Source organism: Somniosus microcephalus, chromosome 14, assembly GCF_052327205.1.
Source record: "Somniosus microcephalus isolate GS21.2 chromosome 14, FLI_Smic_1.0, whole genome shotgun sequence".
Classification (NCBI taxonomy): Eukaryota; Metazoa; Chordata; class Chondrichthyes; order Squaliformes; family Somniosidae; genus Somniosus; species Somniosus microcephalus.
In genome coordinates this window covers 7259470-7278816 of record NC_141000.1, presented here as the reverse complement: position 1 = coordinate 7278816, position 19347 = coordinate 7259470, and the positions used below count along the sequence as shown (strand labels likewise).

The following is a 19347-nucleotide window of genomic DNA, read 5'->3' as shown; positions in this document are numbered from 1 at the left end:
AAAGGAGAGAGAGCAGGGATTTGCTTCAGTGGCTAGTTTCCCTTGCTTGCAGGACATAATTGATTGCACGCACGTTGCGATCAGAGCACCGGAACACCAGCCAGCAACATATGTGAACTGAAAAGGATTCCACGCCATCAATGTGCAGCTGATTGCAAGAACACCATCATATGGGTCTGTGCAAGGTACTCCAGGAGCTGCCACAATACATTTATCCTGAGACATCATGCTGCATAACCTTGCATTACAGAGGGGCCTGCATTGGGAAGAGGCAGGGCAGCAGAAGTCCTCATTGGACGAGGAAGACCAGGGGGAAGGAGAGGAAGCAGCAGAAGGGCCAGCTCAACACCTTGCACCAAGAGATGTGAGGGATCAGTCTGTGGTTCCACTGAGCTGCTCATACATCTGCCCTGAGAACTTACACATCTACTAAACAGTCCTTGTTAAATCCTTCACCACTCTCATAATCCTGCATTAAATAACATTCAAACCATTCAGGCAACTACTATATTAATTATACTGACAATGCAGACTCAGAAGCTGCTATTAAACCACACTGCAGACCAAAGTGCAAATTGTGATAAAGATAATTAATTTAATGGCAAATATAATAACTGCCTTCCATTAATTTCTCACTCAAGTGATCAACCCAAAAGTACTTTTAAGAAGGTTTACTAACTCTACAATTCTTATGAGGTTTTCCCATAGTGGCCTCAGCAAAACTGGTGGGAGACTGCTGTTCCTCATGTTGGGACCCTTGAGATGTTTGTGGCTGCTGGCTGCTCTAGCCTATGCGGGCCCGGCTGCAGACTGCCTCACCTGAGCTGTGGCCGGGGTGGGTATTGGTTGAGAGGATGGCAAAGGAGCAGATGTGCTGTCGTCCTGAGAGGCCGACACATACTGATTGTGCCGCAGGAGAACAGACTGCAGAAGGTGAATGGCTCTTAATCAATTCAAAATGGAACAGCAAGTCAGGTGAGATGTAAAACAAACTGTCAATTCGCTATCGTCCATTTTTTCATCTGGTGATAAAAGTTAAAATTACCCCTGGTGTGTGGTGTGAAGAGAGCAAAGAAAGGGATGAATGTGTTTGGAATGAGAAAGTGAGGTGTTGCAGTGTGCCCTTATGATTGTATGTTGTTGGGATGCGATGGAGGGGAGGGAATTATTGAGTGGTGGGGGAGGTTGTGAAAGGAGTGTTGTTGAGAGTGATGGATAGATGAAGATCTTGTCTTGCCCTTGCTGATCTTGAGGTCATTGAACTTCTTTCTGCATTTCACCTAGATTCTGGGGTGATGCTGATGGAACTTACCCTTTCAGACATCTCTGTCCATGCCTGCTTCATGATGGCCTTGGGTTTGGGGAATAGCTGCTCCCTCCTTGTCCTCACTTTGGATAGTGGCTGTTCGACTTATCTGGCTTCTGAAAATGTGTTCCACTGTTGTTCAATGAAAAATCAAAGCGGGGGGATGTAGCCTCACTTTAAGAGATGCATCTCTGCTTTAAGTAGGCATTGGGAGTTGTACTGGAAAGTGTGGGCGGGCTGGCCGAATCACCATGCAATCGGGAGGCCAGCCTGTCAATCTTATTAAATGAGGCCCAACAGTTAAAATGGCATGGGCCACATGCCAAAAAACATCATGGGGACTGGACCCACCCTATGCACGATTTGCACCCCAGCTTAAAGTAGTTGAAAGTACTCAGCCAACATCAGCCATGGCAGAGCAGCTACTTTTAAGCTGTGGTGATGGCCATTGTTTTTGTTTTAGGAAGCCATTACCTCTATATTAGAAAACTTATGAATTGAATATTGCAACTTAGCATTGAAACTTATAAAATTCTGACAGGACTGGACAGACTAGATGCAGGAAGGATGTTCCTGATGGCCGGGGAGTCCAGAACCAGGGGTCACAGTCTAAGGATAAGGGGTAAGCCATTTAGGACGGAGATGAGGAGGAATTTCTTCACCCAGAGAGTGGTGAACCTGTGGAATTCTCTACCACAGAAGGCAGTGGAGGCCAATTCATTAAATATATTCAAGAAGGAGTTAGATATATTTCTTAAGGCTAAAGGGATCAAGGAGTATGGGGAGAAAGCAGGGACCGGGTACTGAATTTGGATGATCAGCCATGATCGCATTGAATGGCGGAGCAGGCTCGAGGGGCCGAATGGCCTACTCCTGCTCCTATCTTCTATGTTTCTATACCACTCAATTGTTTTTCAAATATATTTTGAGAAGCTGGAGGCCAAATTTCAAAATCTTTATTCAGGTAAATGTATCTTTTTTGAACAGAAAGCGTGCATGTGTGTGTGTTTGTCAAATTTTCATCTGTTACCTGACCGTTAGAAAATGTAAACATTCGAATTACTAATAGCTGTCGAAAGCGACAGAGCCTGTCTTCATCTTAATTTGAGTGTTTTATGTAAATTTAAAAATACAAATAAGGTGAATTTTGAAAGCTCTAATAACGATTGTGCTTTGTTGATAACAATTAGAATGTTAATATTATTGCTGTCTGTGTATGACACACGGTCGATTTTTAACTCCATGCGGGATTTTTAACTCCATTTAAATAGTGCGCATTGGCTACTGCCTGACAACGGCGGGAGTAGAAATTGGGATGAAAGCCCAAAGATACCAGGGACCCAAGGGAAACAGTCCCTGGCATGAATTTAGTGCTGAGAAGGAGGTTTCCACAGACTACTGGCTCTGGGAGGCAGAGGGTAGCACTTCTCATCCTTCTGGCCCACAAGTAATCTGCAGAAAAAGTAAATTTAAATACTTGCTCCTTATGGCCTCTCTGTTGATTGCTGCCAGGACCAGTTGGCAGGTTTGACCCCATGTGGGCCTCCTGGATTTTTTTTTAGTTAAAATGGTGTTGTAGTACCGATGACCTAATCGGGCCCAACTTTTGAATGTAAAGTTGGCACCTGCCTGGCTGGAGCAAGTGGCCATTCTGTACCTGTTCTGAGCTGAGTTAAGATGGTGGGGGTGGGAATATAAAGATACTGGTTCTTGAACATATCATGACACACCAAATTCACTCTCAGACAAAACTAATAACACACTTTGTTGTCCTCTCTCAGGATGACTGCATACCTGCTCCCACACCTGCCACTCTGCCGGCACAGACTGCTACAGTCCAGGCCAAGATGGTGCTGTCTGCAGCTGGGCCCTCTGGGCTCCGAGCTGCTCAAAGTCATCCTCCAAGACCCACCTGCATTCTCCTCCATGGAAGCTCTGCAGCCTTCCACCACCCATGCTGCAGCCACTGGGGAAACACCGCGTAGGAACACCAACATAGGTAAAGGAACACGAAAGACCGGCACTAAGGGAATGCGCAAGGGTGAATAGTTTAATTTTGTGTACCGAATGAGATTATTAATTTGAAAAATTTTGTTTTGGATTTGCATTTGGTGTTGGTTTTTACGTTTGGTGGTGTTTCCAAGTGAGGGGGGGAAAACAGTGGCCCTGAAGTTGCGGTCGGTGGTGTAGCTCCGAATGAAATCCACACTTACGTGGTGCGAGGCCCACTTTGAAAACTTGTGTTGTTTCACTGCGGAGTTATGCGCAGCGTAGTGGCTCACGGATCCCAGGGGCGCAACGTGTGCATAAACATACCTGGGATCACGTGGGGTGGTGCACCAATCAGGAAACAGATCTCTGATGCCTATTAGGGTTGCGAAGGGGTGGAAAGTTTCTGGGAAATTTTCAGAAATTTTCCACGGGAAGTTTAGCTTGGGAATTTTGCCCCAAAAAGCACATGCTAGCATAATGTTTTTTAGTTTTTTTTGTATTTCTTTCATTTTTTTTCCCACAGGTCCTCTCTTAAAATCTCTTAATCATTAAGGAGTTTCTTAATCAATATATGTTTATCTTCTTACTTGGCTTGTTTTAATAATTACAAATTTTGTGTGTGACTGTGAACAAATGTGTCCTGATTGAGTGGATGAGCGATTAGCTCCCTCTATTGGTGATGTAGCGTCGTGCGTGCACAGGTCATGCTTCCATCACATGGAGCATCAGGAAAAATTTACTCACCCTGTTGCAATCGTGCTGATCGACCGCAGTTCGACACAGAGACGAATGCCCTTTATTTCTCTGCATAGAATAGTGCCACGTTTACCGTCGGATGTGTGGAAGCATTTTACCCCAGGCATTAAAGATGGAAAGACTGTGTACATGTGCAAACACTGTACAAAGCCATATGTAAAGAATGCCACAAAGATGCAGCAGCATTTATCTAAATGCAACAACTTCACTCAAAGCTCACAGCAGTCAGCCCAGAGTTCCTCTGCTTCCATTCAAGAAGATGATGGTTCACATTCAGCATCAGGCTCCTTATCATCAGCAACTCCTGGCCCACTTTGAAGGTTCTTTGATAAAATTGATAACCATAGCCAGAAGAATGCAGATGAGTGCCTTGCTCGAGCTGTATATGCGACAGGCTCACCCCTCATGCTCACAGCCAATGTGTACTGGAAAAGATTTTTCATGTTATTCGCCCTGCACACTGTCCTCCCACCAGACATGCTTTGTCTACTTATTTGCTGGAGGCTGAGTATAACAGAGTCCAAGGAAAGCTCAAAGAAACGATAGAGATGGCAGACTGTGTTGCAGTTATCTCAGATGGGTGGTCAAATGTATGAGGGGAGGGCATCATAAACTACATCGTCTCCACTCCTCTCCCAGTCAGAGTCTGGGGAATTTATAATGGGGAACAAAGAAATGGCTGACCAATTAAATACATATTTTGGTTCTGTCTTCACAAAGGAGGACACAAATACCCTCCCAGAGATGTCAGGGAACATAGGGTCTGATGAAAGGGAGGAACTGAAAGAAATCAGTAATTGTAGGGAACATGGATTTACAAAAGGTAAATCATGCTTGACTAATCTACTGGAATTTTTTGAGGATGTAACTGGTAAAATAGATAAGGGAGAACCAGTGGATGTGGTGTATTTGGACTTTCAAAAGGTTTTTGATAAGGTCCCGCATAAGAGATTAGCGTGTAAAGTTAAGGCACATGGGCTTGGGGGCAAGGTATTGACTTGGATAGAGAACTGGTTGGCAGACAGAAAGCAATGATGTTGGAATAAACGGGTCTTTTTCCGAGTGGCAGGCAGTGACTAGTGGGGTACCGCAGGGATCGGTCCTTGGACCCCAGCTATTCACAATATATATTAATGATCTAGACAAGGGAACTAGATGTAATATCTCCAAGTTTGCAGATGACACAAAGCTGGGTGGGCGTGTGTGCTGTGAGACTCCAGTATGATTTGGACAGAATAATAATAATTCAACTTTATTGTCATTGCACAAGTACATGAACAACGAAATGTGATCTTGCAAGCTCCCATGACTGGGAGAAGTAAAGCCGCTGCGTGCCGCCATTTCATTTCCACCATTCCTCCTGTCCAACAATCTTCAGCCCACCGCCCGGGCCTGCTCACCAGCCGCTCCTCCCGTGACCTTCTCACCAACCACCCCTCCTCGGGGCTCCTTCCGTGACCTTCTGCACCTGGTCTTCCCTGATGGTCACTCCTCCAGGTACTAACCAGGCCTGGTTCTGCTTAGCTTTCAAGCCTTGCCAGTGACCCTGTCCCCAGTCCCAGGAACAGGGCAGATGCAATATAACGTGGATAAATGCGAGGTTATCCACTTTGGTGGCAAAAACAGGAAGGCAGAATATTATCTGAATGGCAATAGATTGGGAGAAGGGGAAGTGCAACGAGACCTGGGTGTCCTTGTGCACCAGTCGCTGAAGGTAAGCATGCAGGTGCAGCAGGCGGTTAAGAAGGCAAATGGTATGTTGGCCTTCGTAGCGAGAGGGTTTGAGTACAGGAACAAGGATGTCTTGCTGCAGTTGTACAGGGCCTTGGTGAGACCACACCTTGAGTATTGTGTGCAGTTTTGGTCGCCTTATCTGAGGAAGGATGTTCTTGCCATGGAGGGAGTTCAGCGAAGATTCACCAGGCTGATACCTGGGATGGCAGGAATGACTTATGAGGAGAGATTGGGTCGATTGGGCTTATACTCGCTGGAGTTTAGAAGAATGAGAGGGGATCTCATTGAAACTTATAAAATTGTGACAGGACTGGACAGACTAGATGCAGGAAGGATGTTCCCGATGGTCGGGGAGTCCAGAACCAAGGGTCACAGTCTAAGGATAAGGGGTAAGCCATTTAGGACTGAGATGAGGAGGAATTTCTTCACCCAGAGAGTGGTGAACCTGTGGAATTCTCTACCACAGAAGGCAGTAAAGGCCAATTCTTTAAATTATATTCAAGAAGGAGTTGGATATATTTCTTAAGGCTAAAGGGATCAAGGGATATGGGGAGAAGGCATGGACAGGGTACTGAATTTGGATGATCAGCCATGATCGAATTGAATGGCGGAGCAGGCTCGAGGGGCCGAATGGCCTACTTCTGCTCCTATCTTCTATGTTTCTATGTTCTTCAAGAGCACAGACATGAAGGACAACAGACACACAGGCACATACATTGCTGATGAGCTGAAAGTGGTCATCAATGATCCTGGATCACAAAAGGTCTTTGCAGTAGTTATTGACAATGCTGCGAATATGAAGGCTGCTTGGGCTCAAGTGGAGGAGGCCTACCCTCATATTACGTCTATTGGGTGCGCAGCTCATGGGCTCAACCTGCTCCTCAAGGACATCATGGGTTTGAGAACCATGGAAACACTGTACAAGAGAGCCAAGCAAGTTGTTAAGTATGTCAGGGGAAAACAGGTAGTTGCAGCAACCTACAACTCTAAGCAAACGACAAAGAACAAGAACACCACACTGAAGCTGCCCAGCAACACTAGATGGGGTGGCGTTGTCATAATGTACAACAGCCTTCTGGAGGGTAAGAAGTCGCTGCACGAAATGGCAATATCCCAGTCTGGGGATATGGAAACCACCATCAAGAAAATACTGCTGGATGATGTGTTTTGGGAGAGAGTGGTTAGCAGCCTTAAACTACTCTCACCAGTAGCATCTGCAATTGCTCAGATTGAAGGAGATGACGCTGTCTTGTCAGATGTTCTCAGGCTTTTTGCTGATTTAAAAGAACAAATCAGCATTGCCCTACCCACATCCCTGCTGCTCAAAGCAGAGGAGAAGGCACTTGTTCAATTCATACAGACACGTCAAGAATTTTGTGTCAAGCCGATTCATGCTGCAGCATACATGCTGGACCCAAAGCATGTTGGGAGACCAATACTTTCTGGAGAACAGATCAACAGCGCTTAGTGTGATTCCTACCCTCTCACGCCACCTCAATCTGGACGTGGGCAAAGTTCTGGGAAGTCTGGCAAAGTTCTCTACCAAGCAAGGTCTTTGGAATGGGGATGGGATATGGGAATCATGCAAGCATTATCAGTGCACATACCTGGTGGAAGGAACTTTGTGCATCTGAGGCCCTGTCACCCATTGCATCGGTGATACTCCAAATCCCACCTTCACCAGCGGCCTCTGAACGAAACTGGTCACTTTTTGGGAATACGCATACAAAGGTGCGCAACAGGCTGACTAACAAGAGAGTGGAGAAACTGGTGGCTATCCGGGCGAACCTACAACTTACTGAGCCAGATACAGAAGTGTCCACCACACAGCTTGACAGTGACAGAGGAGGAAATGGACACGTCAGAGAATCAGGAGGAGCAGTGATGAGTAGAAGACTCGGAAGACTCGAGTAGAAGACTCAAAGGGGAAAAAATAAGGACAAATTACAGGCTAAATAAGCTGACGCTCTTTTTATTTTATATTAGATGGGTCTTTTTTGTGGGGGTTCAATAAAGTTCAAAATTATAACCCAAATAAAGTTTTGAAAGCCTGTTTTTATTTGTATGGAACAGTATGTCTATTTTGATGACAAAGATAATGTAAGGGTCAGAGACAAAAACCATCAATGTGCAAAAAAACTCAAAATTCCCATGGAAAGTTTCCTGTTTTAAAAATTCCCAGAATTTTGCAACCCTAATGCCTATTCATTCTTAGGGCATGGATTGAGAAGACTTTTCTGCTGTCCTGTTTCTGGTGCACCCTGGCATGTTGGGCAGTTGGTGCAGAATTTCATGTGGAAGTGTGGGTCGACTTAGGCTATGCAAGAAAAAAATTAATCTCTAAATGGCGACACGGACTTAGTTAGAGCTTTGGAACCTATCATTCTGTTTAAGAAATGTTGCATTTAGCCGTGAACTTATTACAGACATGATTTTTAATGCACAAAAAATAAAAGTGCCGTAAATCTATAAAACATTCCATATATACCAAGTTCATTAACCTGAATATTTGAGAACCTGTCTTTTGAAACAGTACAATTAGCACTTGCTGTTCCCGGAAGGACAGTTAGTTTTTTTAAACTTACTTTATCTTAACTGCTTTTAAGTTTGGAATGTTTTAAACCCATTCATTGCACACTGAAAATCATATTTCAAGCTGCTGTTTTGATGCTTCACCTAATATTGCATCTCCCCCTCCCCCTACGCTGTGCAAACAGGCTCCTGCGCCTGTTTACACCAGCTGTAAAGTTTTCCTGCGTAATTGATGGGCAATTAACCCAACACTGCATCAGCAATGAGGATTTGACAGTCATAGTGGATGATCTGTCTAGTCGGAACTTGACTGATCGCAGGTTCGGGATTTTGCGGAAATCCCAAACTTGCAGTCAATTTCAAAGGTTGTATGACCGCAAACTGAAAGAGTGCACCATCATACCAATGGCAAATTCTACCCCAATAAGTGTTGCGTGAAAGAGGACAATATGATGGTGAAAGAAGAAAGGTACGGAATGTAGGACTGCTGGTGAATGGGGACTTGGAGCTGTGATTTGTGGAAGCGCTCCTCAATCAGCTGATCTCTTAGAGCCCTGGTAGAAAGGGGCTGTCTTGGTTGATGTTTCTCCTCCTCCTCGTCCCTCTTCTGGCAGCTTGTTCTACTCTGTAGTGTCATCTTTCATGCTCTATTCCCAGAACCAGCCCTACCAGGCCACCCATTTTTGGAAGCAGATAATTTATGAAGGAGACAACAACAGGTGTGCAAAACCAGCCAGACCCCTCTTTTTGTTATTCGTTCATGGGATGTGGGCGTCGCTGGCAAGGCCAGCATTTGTTGCCCTTGAGAAGGTGGTGGTGAGCCATCGCCTTGAACCGCTGCAGTCCGTGTGGTGAAGGTACACCCACAGTGCTCTCAGGGAGGGAGTTCCAGGATTTTGACCCAGCAACTAAGAAGGCATGGCGATATACTTCCAAGTCCGGATGGTGTGTGACTTGGAGGGGAACTTGGAGGTGGTGCTGTTCCCATGCGCCTGCTGCCCTTGTTCTAGGTGGTAGAGGTCGTGGGTTTGGGAGGTGCTGCCGAAGAAGCCTTGGCGAGTTGCTGCAGTGCATCTTGTAGAAGGTACACACTGCAGCCATTGTACGGCGGTGGCGGAGGGAGTGAATGTTTAGAATAAGCAGACAAATTGCACTTTGACGTGCTGGAGCTGAGCAAAAATCGCCTAGAAGTCGAGCAGCAGCCAAAAGTATTAATCCAGCAATTTACCTGTAAATCCAGCATAATCCCTTTAAATGCTGCTGGCAAGAGGGTCTTCATGCCGGTCTTCATGAGGCCAGCACATGGCGTCCGATTCACTAGGGCCTTCAAAAATGGCAATCGTGGCCTGCAATCAGCGTTGCACACTCACCCAGGTGATTATCTCCCTCCTCTGCATGTTGCCGGCGTGCTATAATCTTGTGAGTGCTACCTCCTACACCAAGGTGGCATGCTGTGCACATCCCGTTGGAAGTGTGTGCACGCGTGTGCATTTTGGATGCCATTTTGGGTCCTTGGGTGGCTGCATAACGCCTAAAAAAAACGTGCTACGTGGCCCAATTTGACCCCAATTTTGTTTTTACGTGCCATTTGTTGCCCTAAATAGTAGATTGTCAACAATAGTCAAGCTAAGTTGTCTACCTGCCGATACAGATTTGTCTGGTAGCTTCATATTGCACATATCAAATGAGGGGAGGAGTCTAGCAATCTGGTCAAGTGCCAATTATACCAAACCATCAAAAGGTTTTATTTGTTGGAGTTAGCCTGGACCTACAGACCATCCTGACTTAGAAGTATATCGCCGCTCTTTCATCATTGCTGGGTCAAAATCCTGGAACTCCCTCTCTAAGAGCACTGTGGGAGTACTTTCACCACACGGACTGCAGCGGCTCAAGGCGGCGGCTCACCACCACCTTCTCAAGGGCAACTAGGGATGGGCAATAAATGTTGGCTAACAAGGGAAATTAGGGATAGCATAAGATCCAAGGAGAGGACATATAAATTGGCCAGAAAAAGCAGTAAACCTGAGGATTGGGAGCAGTTTAGGATTCAGCAAAGGAGGACAAAGGGATTAATTAAGAGGGGGAAAATAGAGTAGGAGAGTAAGTTTTCAGGGAACATAAAACTGACTAAAAGCTTCTATAGATATGTGAAGAGAAAAAGATTGGTGAAGTGAAGCGTAGGTCCCTTGCAGTCAGAATCAGGGGAATTTATAACAGGGAACAAAGAAATGGCAGACCAATTAAATACATACTTTGGTTCTGTCTTCACAAAGGAGGACACAAATAACCTCACAGAGATGTCGGGGAACATAGGGTCTAATGAGAGCGAGGAACTGAATGAAATCAGTATTTGTAGGGAAATTGACGGGATTGAAGGCCGATAAATCCCCAGGGCCTGATAATCTACATCCTAGGGTACTTAAGGAAGTGGCCCTAGAAATAGTAGATGCATTGCTGGTCATCTTCCAAAATTCTATAGACTCTGGAACAGTTCCCATGGATTGGAGGGTAGCTAATGTTACCCCACTGTTCAAAAAAAGGTGGTAGAGAGAAAATGGGGAATTATAGACCGGTAAGCCTGACATCGGTAGTGGGGAAAATGCTAGAGTCCATTATAAAAGATGTAATAGCAGAGCACTTGGAAAACATTGACAGGATCGGACAAAGTCAACATGGATTTACAAAAGGTAAATCGTGCTTGACTAATCTACTGGAATTTTTTGAGGATGTAACTGGTAGAATAGATAAGGGAGAACCAGTGGATGTGGTGTATTTGGACTTTCAGAAGGCTTTCGATAAGGTCCCGCATAAGAGATTAACGTGTAAAGTTAAGGCACATGGGATTGGGGGCAAGGTGATGACTTGGATAGAGAACTGGTTGGCAGACAGGAAGCAAAGAGTTGGAATAAACAGGTCTTTTTCCGAGTGGCAGGCAGTGACTAGTGGGGTACCACAGGGATCGGTCCTAGGACCCCAGCTATTCACAATATATATTAATGATCTAGACGAGGGAACTAGATGTAATATCTCCAAGTTTGCAGACGACACAAAGCTGGGTGGGCGTGTGTACTGTGAGGAGGATGCCGTGAAACTCCAGTATGATTTGGGCAGATGCATGGCAGATGCAGTATAATGTGGATAAATGCGAGGTTATCCACTTTGGTGGCAAAAACAGGAAGGCAGATTATTATCTCAACGGCAATAGATTGGGAGAAGGGGAAGTGCAACGAGACCTGGATGTCCTTGTGCACCAGTCGCTGAAGGTAAGCATGCAGGTGCAGCAGGCGGTTAAGAAGGCAAATGGTATGTTGGCCTTCGTACCGAGAGGGTTTGAGTACAGGAACGAGGATGTCTTGCTGCAGTTGTACATGGCCTTGGTGAGACCACACCTTGAGTATTGTGTGCAGTTTTGGTCGCCTTATCTGAGGAAGGATGTTCTTGCCATGGAGGGAGTGCAGCAAAGATTCACCAGGCTGATACCTGGGATGGCAGGAATGACATATGAAGAGAGACTGAGTCGATTGGGCTTATACTCGCTGGAGTTTAGAAGAATGAGAGGGGATCTCATTGAAACTTATCAAATTCTAACAGGACTAGACAGACTAGATGTAGGAAGGATGTTCCCGATGGCGAGGGAGTCCAGAACCAGGGGTCACAGTCTAAGGATAAGGGGTAAGCCATTTAGGACAGATGAGGAGGAATTTCTTCACCCAGAGAGTGGTGAACCTGTGGAATTCTCTACCACAGAAGGCAGTTGAGGCCAATTCATTAAATATATTCATAAAGAAGTTAGATATATTTCTTAAGGCTAATGGGATCAAGGGATATGGGGAGAAGGCAGGAACAGGGTACTGAATTTGGATGATCAGCCATGATCTCATTGAATGGCGGAGTGGGCTCGAGGGGCCGAATGGCCTACTCCTGCTCCTATCGTCTTATATTTCTATGTTACAGCCTCTAAACCAATCTGTTATGTGATTAAAATGAATGTATTCTTTACACACTTCTCCTTTTGAGCCTTTGTCTTTCTCTGTTCATTTTCTTTTCTCTTTAGTTCTTATGAAATGGCCTGGTAGCTTTGAGTTGTCATCATTTGCGGCCTTATGATAGTGGAGACCTAGTCGGTTTCAGGCATCCTTCTTGTAAAAGGCTTGTCCACATGATACAAAGCCTGAATTAACTAAGTGTTCTTTCTAACCATTAATGTGAAATTAATTGGCATGAAAGAAAAACTGGTAATGGGCAGAGGAATGTGGTTTGTATATGGAGAACTGATGCCAACCACACAACTGAGCTTACAATCTGATTTGAAGGATAAATTATGAACAGAGTACTTGCAAGTAAAACCTGCTGTAAATAGTGCTTGTGTTCCACTTAAATAACAAAAATCATGGTGTTATCTTTTCATCTATCACATCACTAATGGGATATGATATTCTATAAGGTAAATATTAAATCTCCATTGTGGAGAAGACTAAGGCACAGTCACGTGATCTTCTGGAACAATATTGAGCTCTCCAATTTCAAGCATTGTCGTATTAAACTGCTTACTGCAGGCTCTATGTACTACGCAAATAAACTCGAGTTTCTAACAAGATTCACTTTACTTTCACTGGAGTAGTCACAACAATACTGAGTAATGGGGAAGTGCGATGGTTTAACCCAAATAATTCTACCACCAATTACTGGCTGACTATATGGCCAAAGGAAATATGCAGATTGACTTTAGTCTAAATTCAAAGAATCTTGCCTCTTTGGAGGAACTAATTGAGTAGGTTTCCTCAGGATTTGTGAAGTATAAAGAAACTTATATGACTTTATACTGCACTGGGAATTTTTCAAATGAAGGTATATGCCACATACCGTACTTGGCACCTTGCTCCTCTCTAGACCACCTGTTTTATTGGTCTCTTTCTCTCTTCCTGTTCTCTTACATTTATTAGGTTCTGTCCATTTATTGGTTCTGACTTTTTTTCTGAATAATAATGTAATTTAGTGTTAGCAGCTTTGCTTTATGTTTAAAAACTAAAACCAGATTTTGTGCTTTGACAGTTCAAGGTGTCTTGTGGGACCTTTTACTTAGGCCATTAACAGTTAAAAAGATTGAAGATAGATTACTAGTCAACTCTTATATAAACAGGAGGGATTGTAATTGTCTAAACCTACTCTCATAATTTTGCATTAAAGGGGAAGACATTTACTTCTATTTTTTCCTTTCCCAGCCAAGTTTGCATTGGTTATCTACCTATGCTAAGTGGAGTATGCCTTCATTCAAAGAAAATGACTGTCCCTTTTGTTGTAGTCATTTAGTCATCCTGGAGTTCAAAAAAAATGTGCTTTATTTTTAGGTTATCACAGTATAGGACCTCATTTCAATCCCCGTAAGAAAATTCATGGTGGGCTGCAAGATGAAGAAAGGTGAGTATTGTAAGTACCAAAACAAAACCCTGTGAGTTACATCAACAAGAAGGGCTTTCATTAACGCAACATCCAAATTGCCATGCACAGCAATGCATACACGTCGTGCATGTCAATACACAATATGCAGGAAGCTGTTATAGACTCTGAAGTCACATCTATGTGCTGCTCCAGATAACCAAAAGAAAGTTCAATACATGCAGCTGGTTCAGCTTTCACTGTCTGTCTTGGTATCCCTCTCAGCTAAGCTGTCTGAAGTAAAAATTATATATTCATGGGTTTAACTGTGAAGTTTTACCAATAAAAGCTATTAAAATTCAAGCTACAGCTTGTTTTCACATAATTTGAAAAAACAAAGGAACTCCCAAATCCTGGTGCAGCATGAGCGCACACTCCTCTGCTTGTTACAGTGCTGCGAAAAACTGCACATGCTCAGATTGAGGCATCTAGTGGATTAAGGCAGAGAGTGATGGTTCTAGGAAAACTATCAATGCAAGTTCATGTTTTATAGAGAAACTCATGTCTCTACAGGAAAAAGTTGCTACAGTAGACCTATTTCCATTCATTAAAGGGATGGGAGTTGAATTTCAGTCCATTAAGAAAAGATTAGTAATGAAAAATGGTCTTCAAAAATGGGGTGTTTAATTATTCATAAAGCAACATGACCAGATGAAATGAATCCATTGGCACTTGGGGGAAGTTAGGGTAGAAATAGAAGAATTGTGGCTGTGCAGGAACTGGGGTTCCTAGCCGAAGGATTGAGATCGACTCAGAAAATCAAAAACAATAAAATTTAATGAACAAACGAAGCTGTACAGGAAACTGTAGGATACAATGCAAATAGGTCTGGTCTGCTTGAAAGCCTCTCTGGAAACTGCTAGCAGGTTCCGAGCTCAACTGCTAGAAGGTTCCGAGCTCAACTGCTAGCAGGTTCCGAGCTCTACTGCTAGACGGTTCCGAGCTCTGACGTCATCACGTTCTTCCCGCTGTTGAGAGATCACGTGACGGACGGCATGACGTCATCACGCGGAGTACAGGAAAGAAGCCCTAGTACAGTTAACAGATACATTAAAGGTGCAGCCCCCAGCTGTACTACATTGCTGTAAAAGGAATGATATACAATTGTCCGTAATCCTCTGGTGGTTCCGCCACAGCTGATTATTTTGCAGCTGCCAGATAATTAGCTTCATTCCAGTGTTCCAGTTTTGTTTCAATAAAGGTCAACAACGTTCCTGGAATTACAGACCCGCTAGCTCAACAATTACAATTTGGGGTGGGGGGGGGGGGGGATTTGAATCCATTTAAAAAGAGCACTTAAGTCAATTTCTTTGTCTATTTACCTACATTGTTTTCTACTAAAATTTCCACCATTTCAGGCTTAGCACTAAATATAAAATAAATATATATGACTTCCTTTTATTCCCTGTTGCAGTGCAAATGCCAAGTAGTCCTTATTAGCTCTAAGAACGCACCGGTAATATTCTAGAGTGTCTGGAAATAAAAGTAGCTAGTTATTACAACAGCGATTAGAGTCTTTGGACATAACCGTTTGAAACTCCTGGAACATCTGATTTCATAGCTTTGCTTAATATGGTGGATCTTACTCTTTTAAACTAATATAAAGCTTACCATACTGATCTGCTCATATAGTCAGAAGATTCAAATAAATTGATAATTTGTTTCTTTATATTAAAGATTGCAGTTAATAATTAGTTTAACTTGTAAGCCTCCATTTCAGAAAGAACTTCAACCTCCCCATAATTAACTCCCTCCCAACTACCTTTTCTTCTGACATGTTATGATATGGAGATGCTCTATTGTTTACTGTTTTAGTATTTCATTGTATGCGGTGTTCTGTCCTAAATCTGCTCTTCCTATTCAGATGCCACTGGAGTGGCATATCATGTGTGAGGAGAGAAGTTTGATCTGGCTGTACTCTGCTGGTAATGTGGTTTCCCAGATGCCTCCCACATCATTTTGAAGCTACAATCTCCCATTAAAATGAATGGAGCTACTCCAAAATATTTTTACATAAATTTTGGAGAAATAATCTGAATAGAAAGTACTCCCCTAGACTTTCTTTCCCTTTAACTGGATATATATTTTACATGGTTTCACCATGCAGTAAAAGTTTCACAAGTATTATTCTGACCTCTTTTTCTGACCATAATATTGTAATACATTCTAGGCATGTAGGAGACCTAGGCAATATTGAAGCTAATGAAGAAGGTGTGGCTGAGTTTCAAATAGAAGATAAACTTCTTAGTCTTTCAGGAACGGAGTCTGTTATTGGTCGGGCTATGGTGGTAGGTATTAAAAGTGGCCTGTTTGCCTCATGGGGTACGAGTATTTCTTACAAAACTATTTTCATCGCACAAATATGCAGTGGCCCAGTGTTGCAACAGGTAGTTGTGCACATTACACACAATAGTGAGTTCACCATCTGATTGAAGCCATTTGATTTGTATACTTCCCCAAGGGGAGGGGAGAAAACTGGAGGAAGTATCAGTAAATTACTGCGTGGAATTGGCAGAAGCTGGAGAACAGCTTAACTATTCTCTCAGCTAGGGATATGAAGCCACTTAAAAGGAAAAAAGTACAAAAATGCATTATTTATGTGATTTTTAAGCAACTGGTTACCCAGTAGGAAACTCATGCCTGTTGGAAAAATCTTCTATCTAAAATGCATCTTAATCTTTTTACTCTGTTGAAGACAGCAGCCCGACTGTTGTCCATCCCATCCAGTCAAGTCAAGTCGGCTGCAAATGTAATCATTTTTGTTTTATCATAATTTTGTTTTATATTTTAAAGCTAACACTTGTATCTTCACCCTCTCCATATTTTGAGTAGCTTCTTCTTAGGCGGAACCGAGGATGACTTAGAAAATTTTAAAGGGTGGAAGATGCCTGTGCGTGAATTCTTTTAACGTGGGGTGGCTGTTGCACACCAGCTACCACACGGGCTTGACAGAGCAAGGTCTTGGTCCAATGGCAAGGGGATCCAAGACGATTGGAGACCAGGCTCTGCTACATCGGCCTAGCGCACACACACACACACACACACACACACACACACACACACACACACACACACACTCTGTCCTCCTCCCTCTTTCCTGCAGGACCTCTCTGCCTGGGTTTCATAGGGTGCAGTGAGGTCCTCCCAACCTCGCTGTTGGCCTATGCTGCACCTACCCTGGGCCCCGACCCTGCTGCTGGTCCACGCCGCACCTTCCCTGGGCCCCGACCCCGCTGCTGGTCCACGCTGCACCTTCCCTGGGCCCCGACCCCGCTGCTGGTCCACGCTGCACCTTCCCTGGGCCCCGACCCTGCTGCTGGTCCACGCTGCACATTCCCTGGGCCCCGACCCCGCTGCTGGTCCACGCTGCACCTTCCCTGGGCCCCGACCCTGCTGCTGGTCCACGCTGCACCTTCCCTGGGCCCCGACCCCGCTGCTGGTCCACGCTGCACCTTCCCTGGGCCCCGACCCTGCTGCTGGTCCACGCTGCACATTTCCTGGGCCCCAACCCCGCTGCTGGTCCACGCTGCACCTTCCCTGGGCCCCGACCCCGCTGCTGGTCCACGCTGCACCTTCCCTGGGCCCCACCCTCGCTCCAGGGTCCCGGCCTCGGACATGAATGATGTCTTTCACAAGATCAAATTAGCACCAATATTCTGGTGAAGGTTAACCGGGGGGAGGTTAGTGGAAACCATCAGTTTTTTTTGTATTTGTGCCTGTGAGCCCCGAGCTCCCCTCGCGATCCCTGTAGAGTTAAAACTTAAAACTTAAGCAACTGAATAGAAGATCAGAGTCATAGCAGCTGAGCCTTGCGGTGTAGTCCAACGGAATAGCTTAGTCTTGATGTCTAGAGAAGTCCAGGAACTTGAAAGCCAAATTTGAGCAAAGATCCAGTGCTCACTGATGAAAACAAAGAGCAAGCATGGGCAGTGGGACCAGGTAACTTTAAATTTGCTGCTTGAAGTTGTAGTTAGGGCTAAAATGCACCCATTATTAGTGCCATGGGGAATTTAAACAGTGGAAGAGAGGAGATTGGAGGAGAAAGGGCAAAGTATGGCAACGGATGAGCAAGGATAGAGTTGCACAGTAAAGGAGCTCCCTAGGGAGCTGCCAGCCCAGGAGCCATCTTGACCTGAGTAGCTAACTTGTGAGTGGTAGGTTCGTTCATTTGAGCATGCGAGGTAGCAGTACAAGTTTCAGATCAGGGCACTGTGCATTTCAGTCAGGTTAAGAGGATCTCTTTTTTGCTTTGCAAAGCAGGCATAGCAAAATCTTCTTGGGCCATTTTGCCAAAGCTTTGTGCACTTCACAGCTGAACAAAATATTTACTAATTATGCAGATATTGTGGGAATTATAAAATGAGCATGGTGATTGACCAGATTACATTTATTTCCACAGGTATCAGGAGCCCTCTGTTTATATGTGAACCTACATATTGAGTGTTGACAAGCTATTTGCAGCCAAACTCAATCTTGTCCCCACCTGAGGCTCAGCAGGTGCTTGCTTCAGTAAGAATCACTAGATAGATGTTAGGACTGGAAATCATAGCTTATGTTAACCTCCCGAATTTAGGGGCAGTGAGGTCAATTGTACCACCCCTTCTATCGCACCAGTTGAGATGAACTAACTCAGTACAGACTAGGTATTGAACTTAGGACCCCTTGTTCTGTATGATTAGTTACAATGCCTTTACCAGCTGAGCCATTGTAGAAGCAAAGCTCTAGACTATTAATGCAGTCTTACAATCTGATTGTTTTACATACCACATATTGCCCATTCGTGGTGCAAGCCGCGCATGAACCACTGTGGTGTATGAAGTAGTTGATCATCTGTGTTGATCCTTATCCTTGTAATTCTCAATCTTTAAACATATTTCTCAATTCTATTTTATGGAATGCTGGTAGTCTATTCCACATATTCACTACTTTAGGAGTGGGAAAGAAATTATGAGATTTTCTGCTTCAGTGGTACCACCATATGCAGGAGTACTTAATGGGATTGCACATTCCCAGCTCATGATTTTCTGTCCAAGCAGGAACATCTCCCATTATAATTTCCAGTTTTATTTGAGGCTTGCTAATTTTGTACTTCTATCCTTTGGTTTTGTAATTATAGTCAATGTTAAATACTGTAACATGTTTACATTCACATTATCCATGCCACTGTCCAGGTCTGAATTGTGTCTCCTGTTAAATTATCATCTTTCCAATGAAAACCGGTTCAATACTGTGAGCTCTGCCTAAACTATTAACATCCTTTTGAAGTCAAGGCACTTAAAATTACACACAATATTCTGAGTGATGTATCATACAAGGTTAAAACAATTTTGACTAATAGTCAAATGCTCTTGCAATGCACCTGTTTACTTTATCAGCCTTGTGAAGCAGAATAGAAAGAAATAACTTGCATTTATCTAACCGCGCCCCCTTGATTGATTGTTTCAATGAATGTTAATAATCACACCCAAATACAGGAAACTTTCGATTTACTGGCACCTAAATAACCGGAAATCTCGGTTAACCGGCAAAATTCAGGAGTATGTTCAGGTAAGTTTTACTTCATATTGTACTTGCCTTCCTCGATCTGTTGC

The 19347-nt window shown here is 44.0% G+C and overlaps 1 protein-coding gene across 1 annotated transcript in view; it reads left to right on the top strand.

Moving 5' to 3' along the window:
- The window catches only part of LOC147107303 (superoxide dismutase [Cu-Zn]-like), a 39202-nt gene that overhangs the window by 10133 nt on the left and 9722 nt on the right, over positions 1–19347 (top strand). The window contains exons 3-4 of the mRNA XM_086006194.1: positions 13669–13738; positions 15927–16044. Of these exons, the coding sequence (XP_085862320.1) occupies positions 13669–13738; positions 15927–16044 (188 nt within the window). The remainder of the gene's footprint in view (positions 1–13668; positions 13739–15926; positions 16045–19347) is intronic.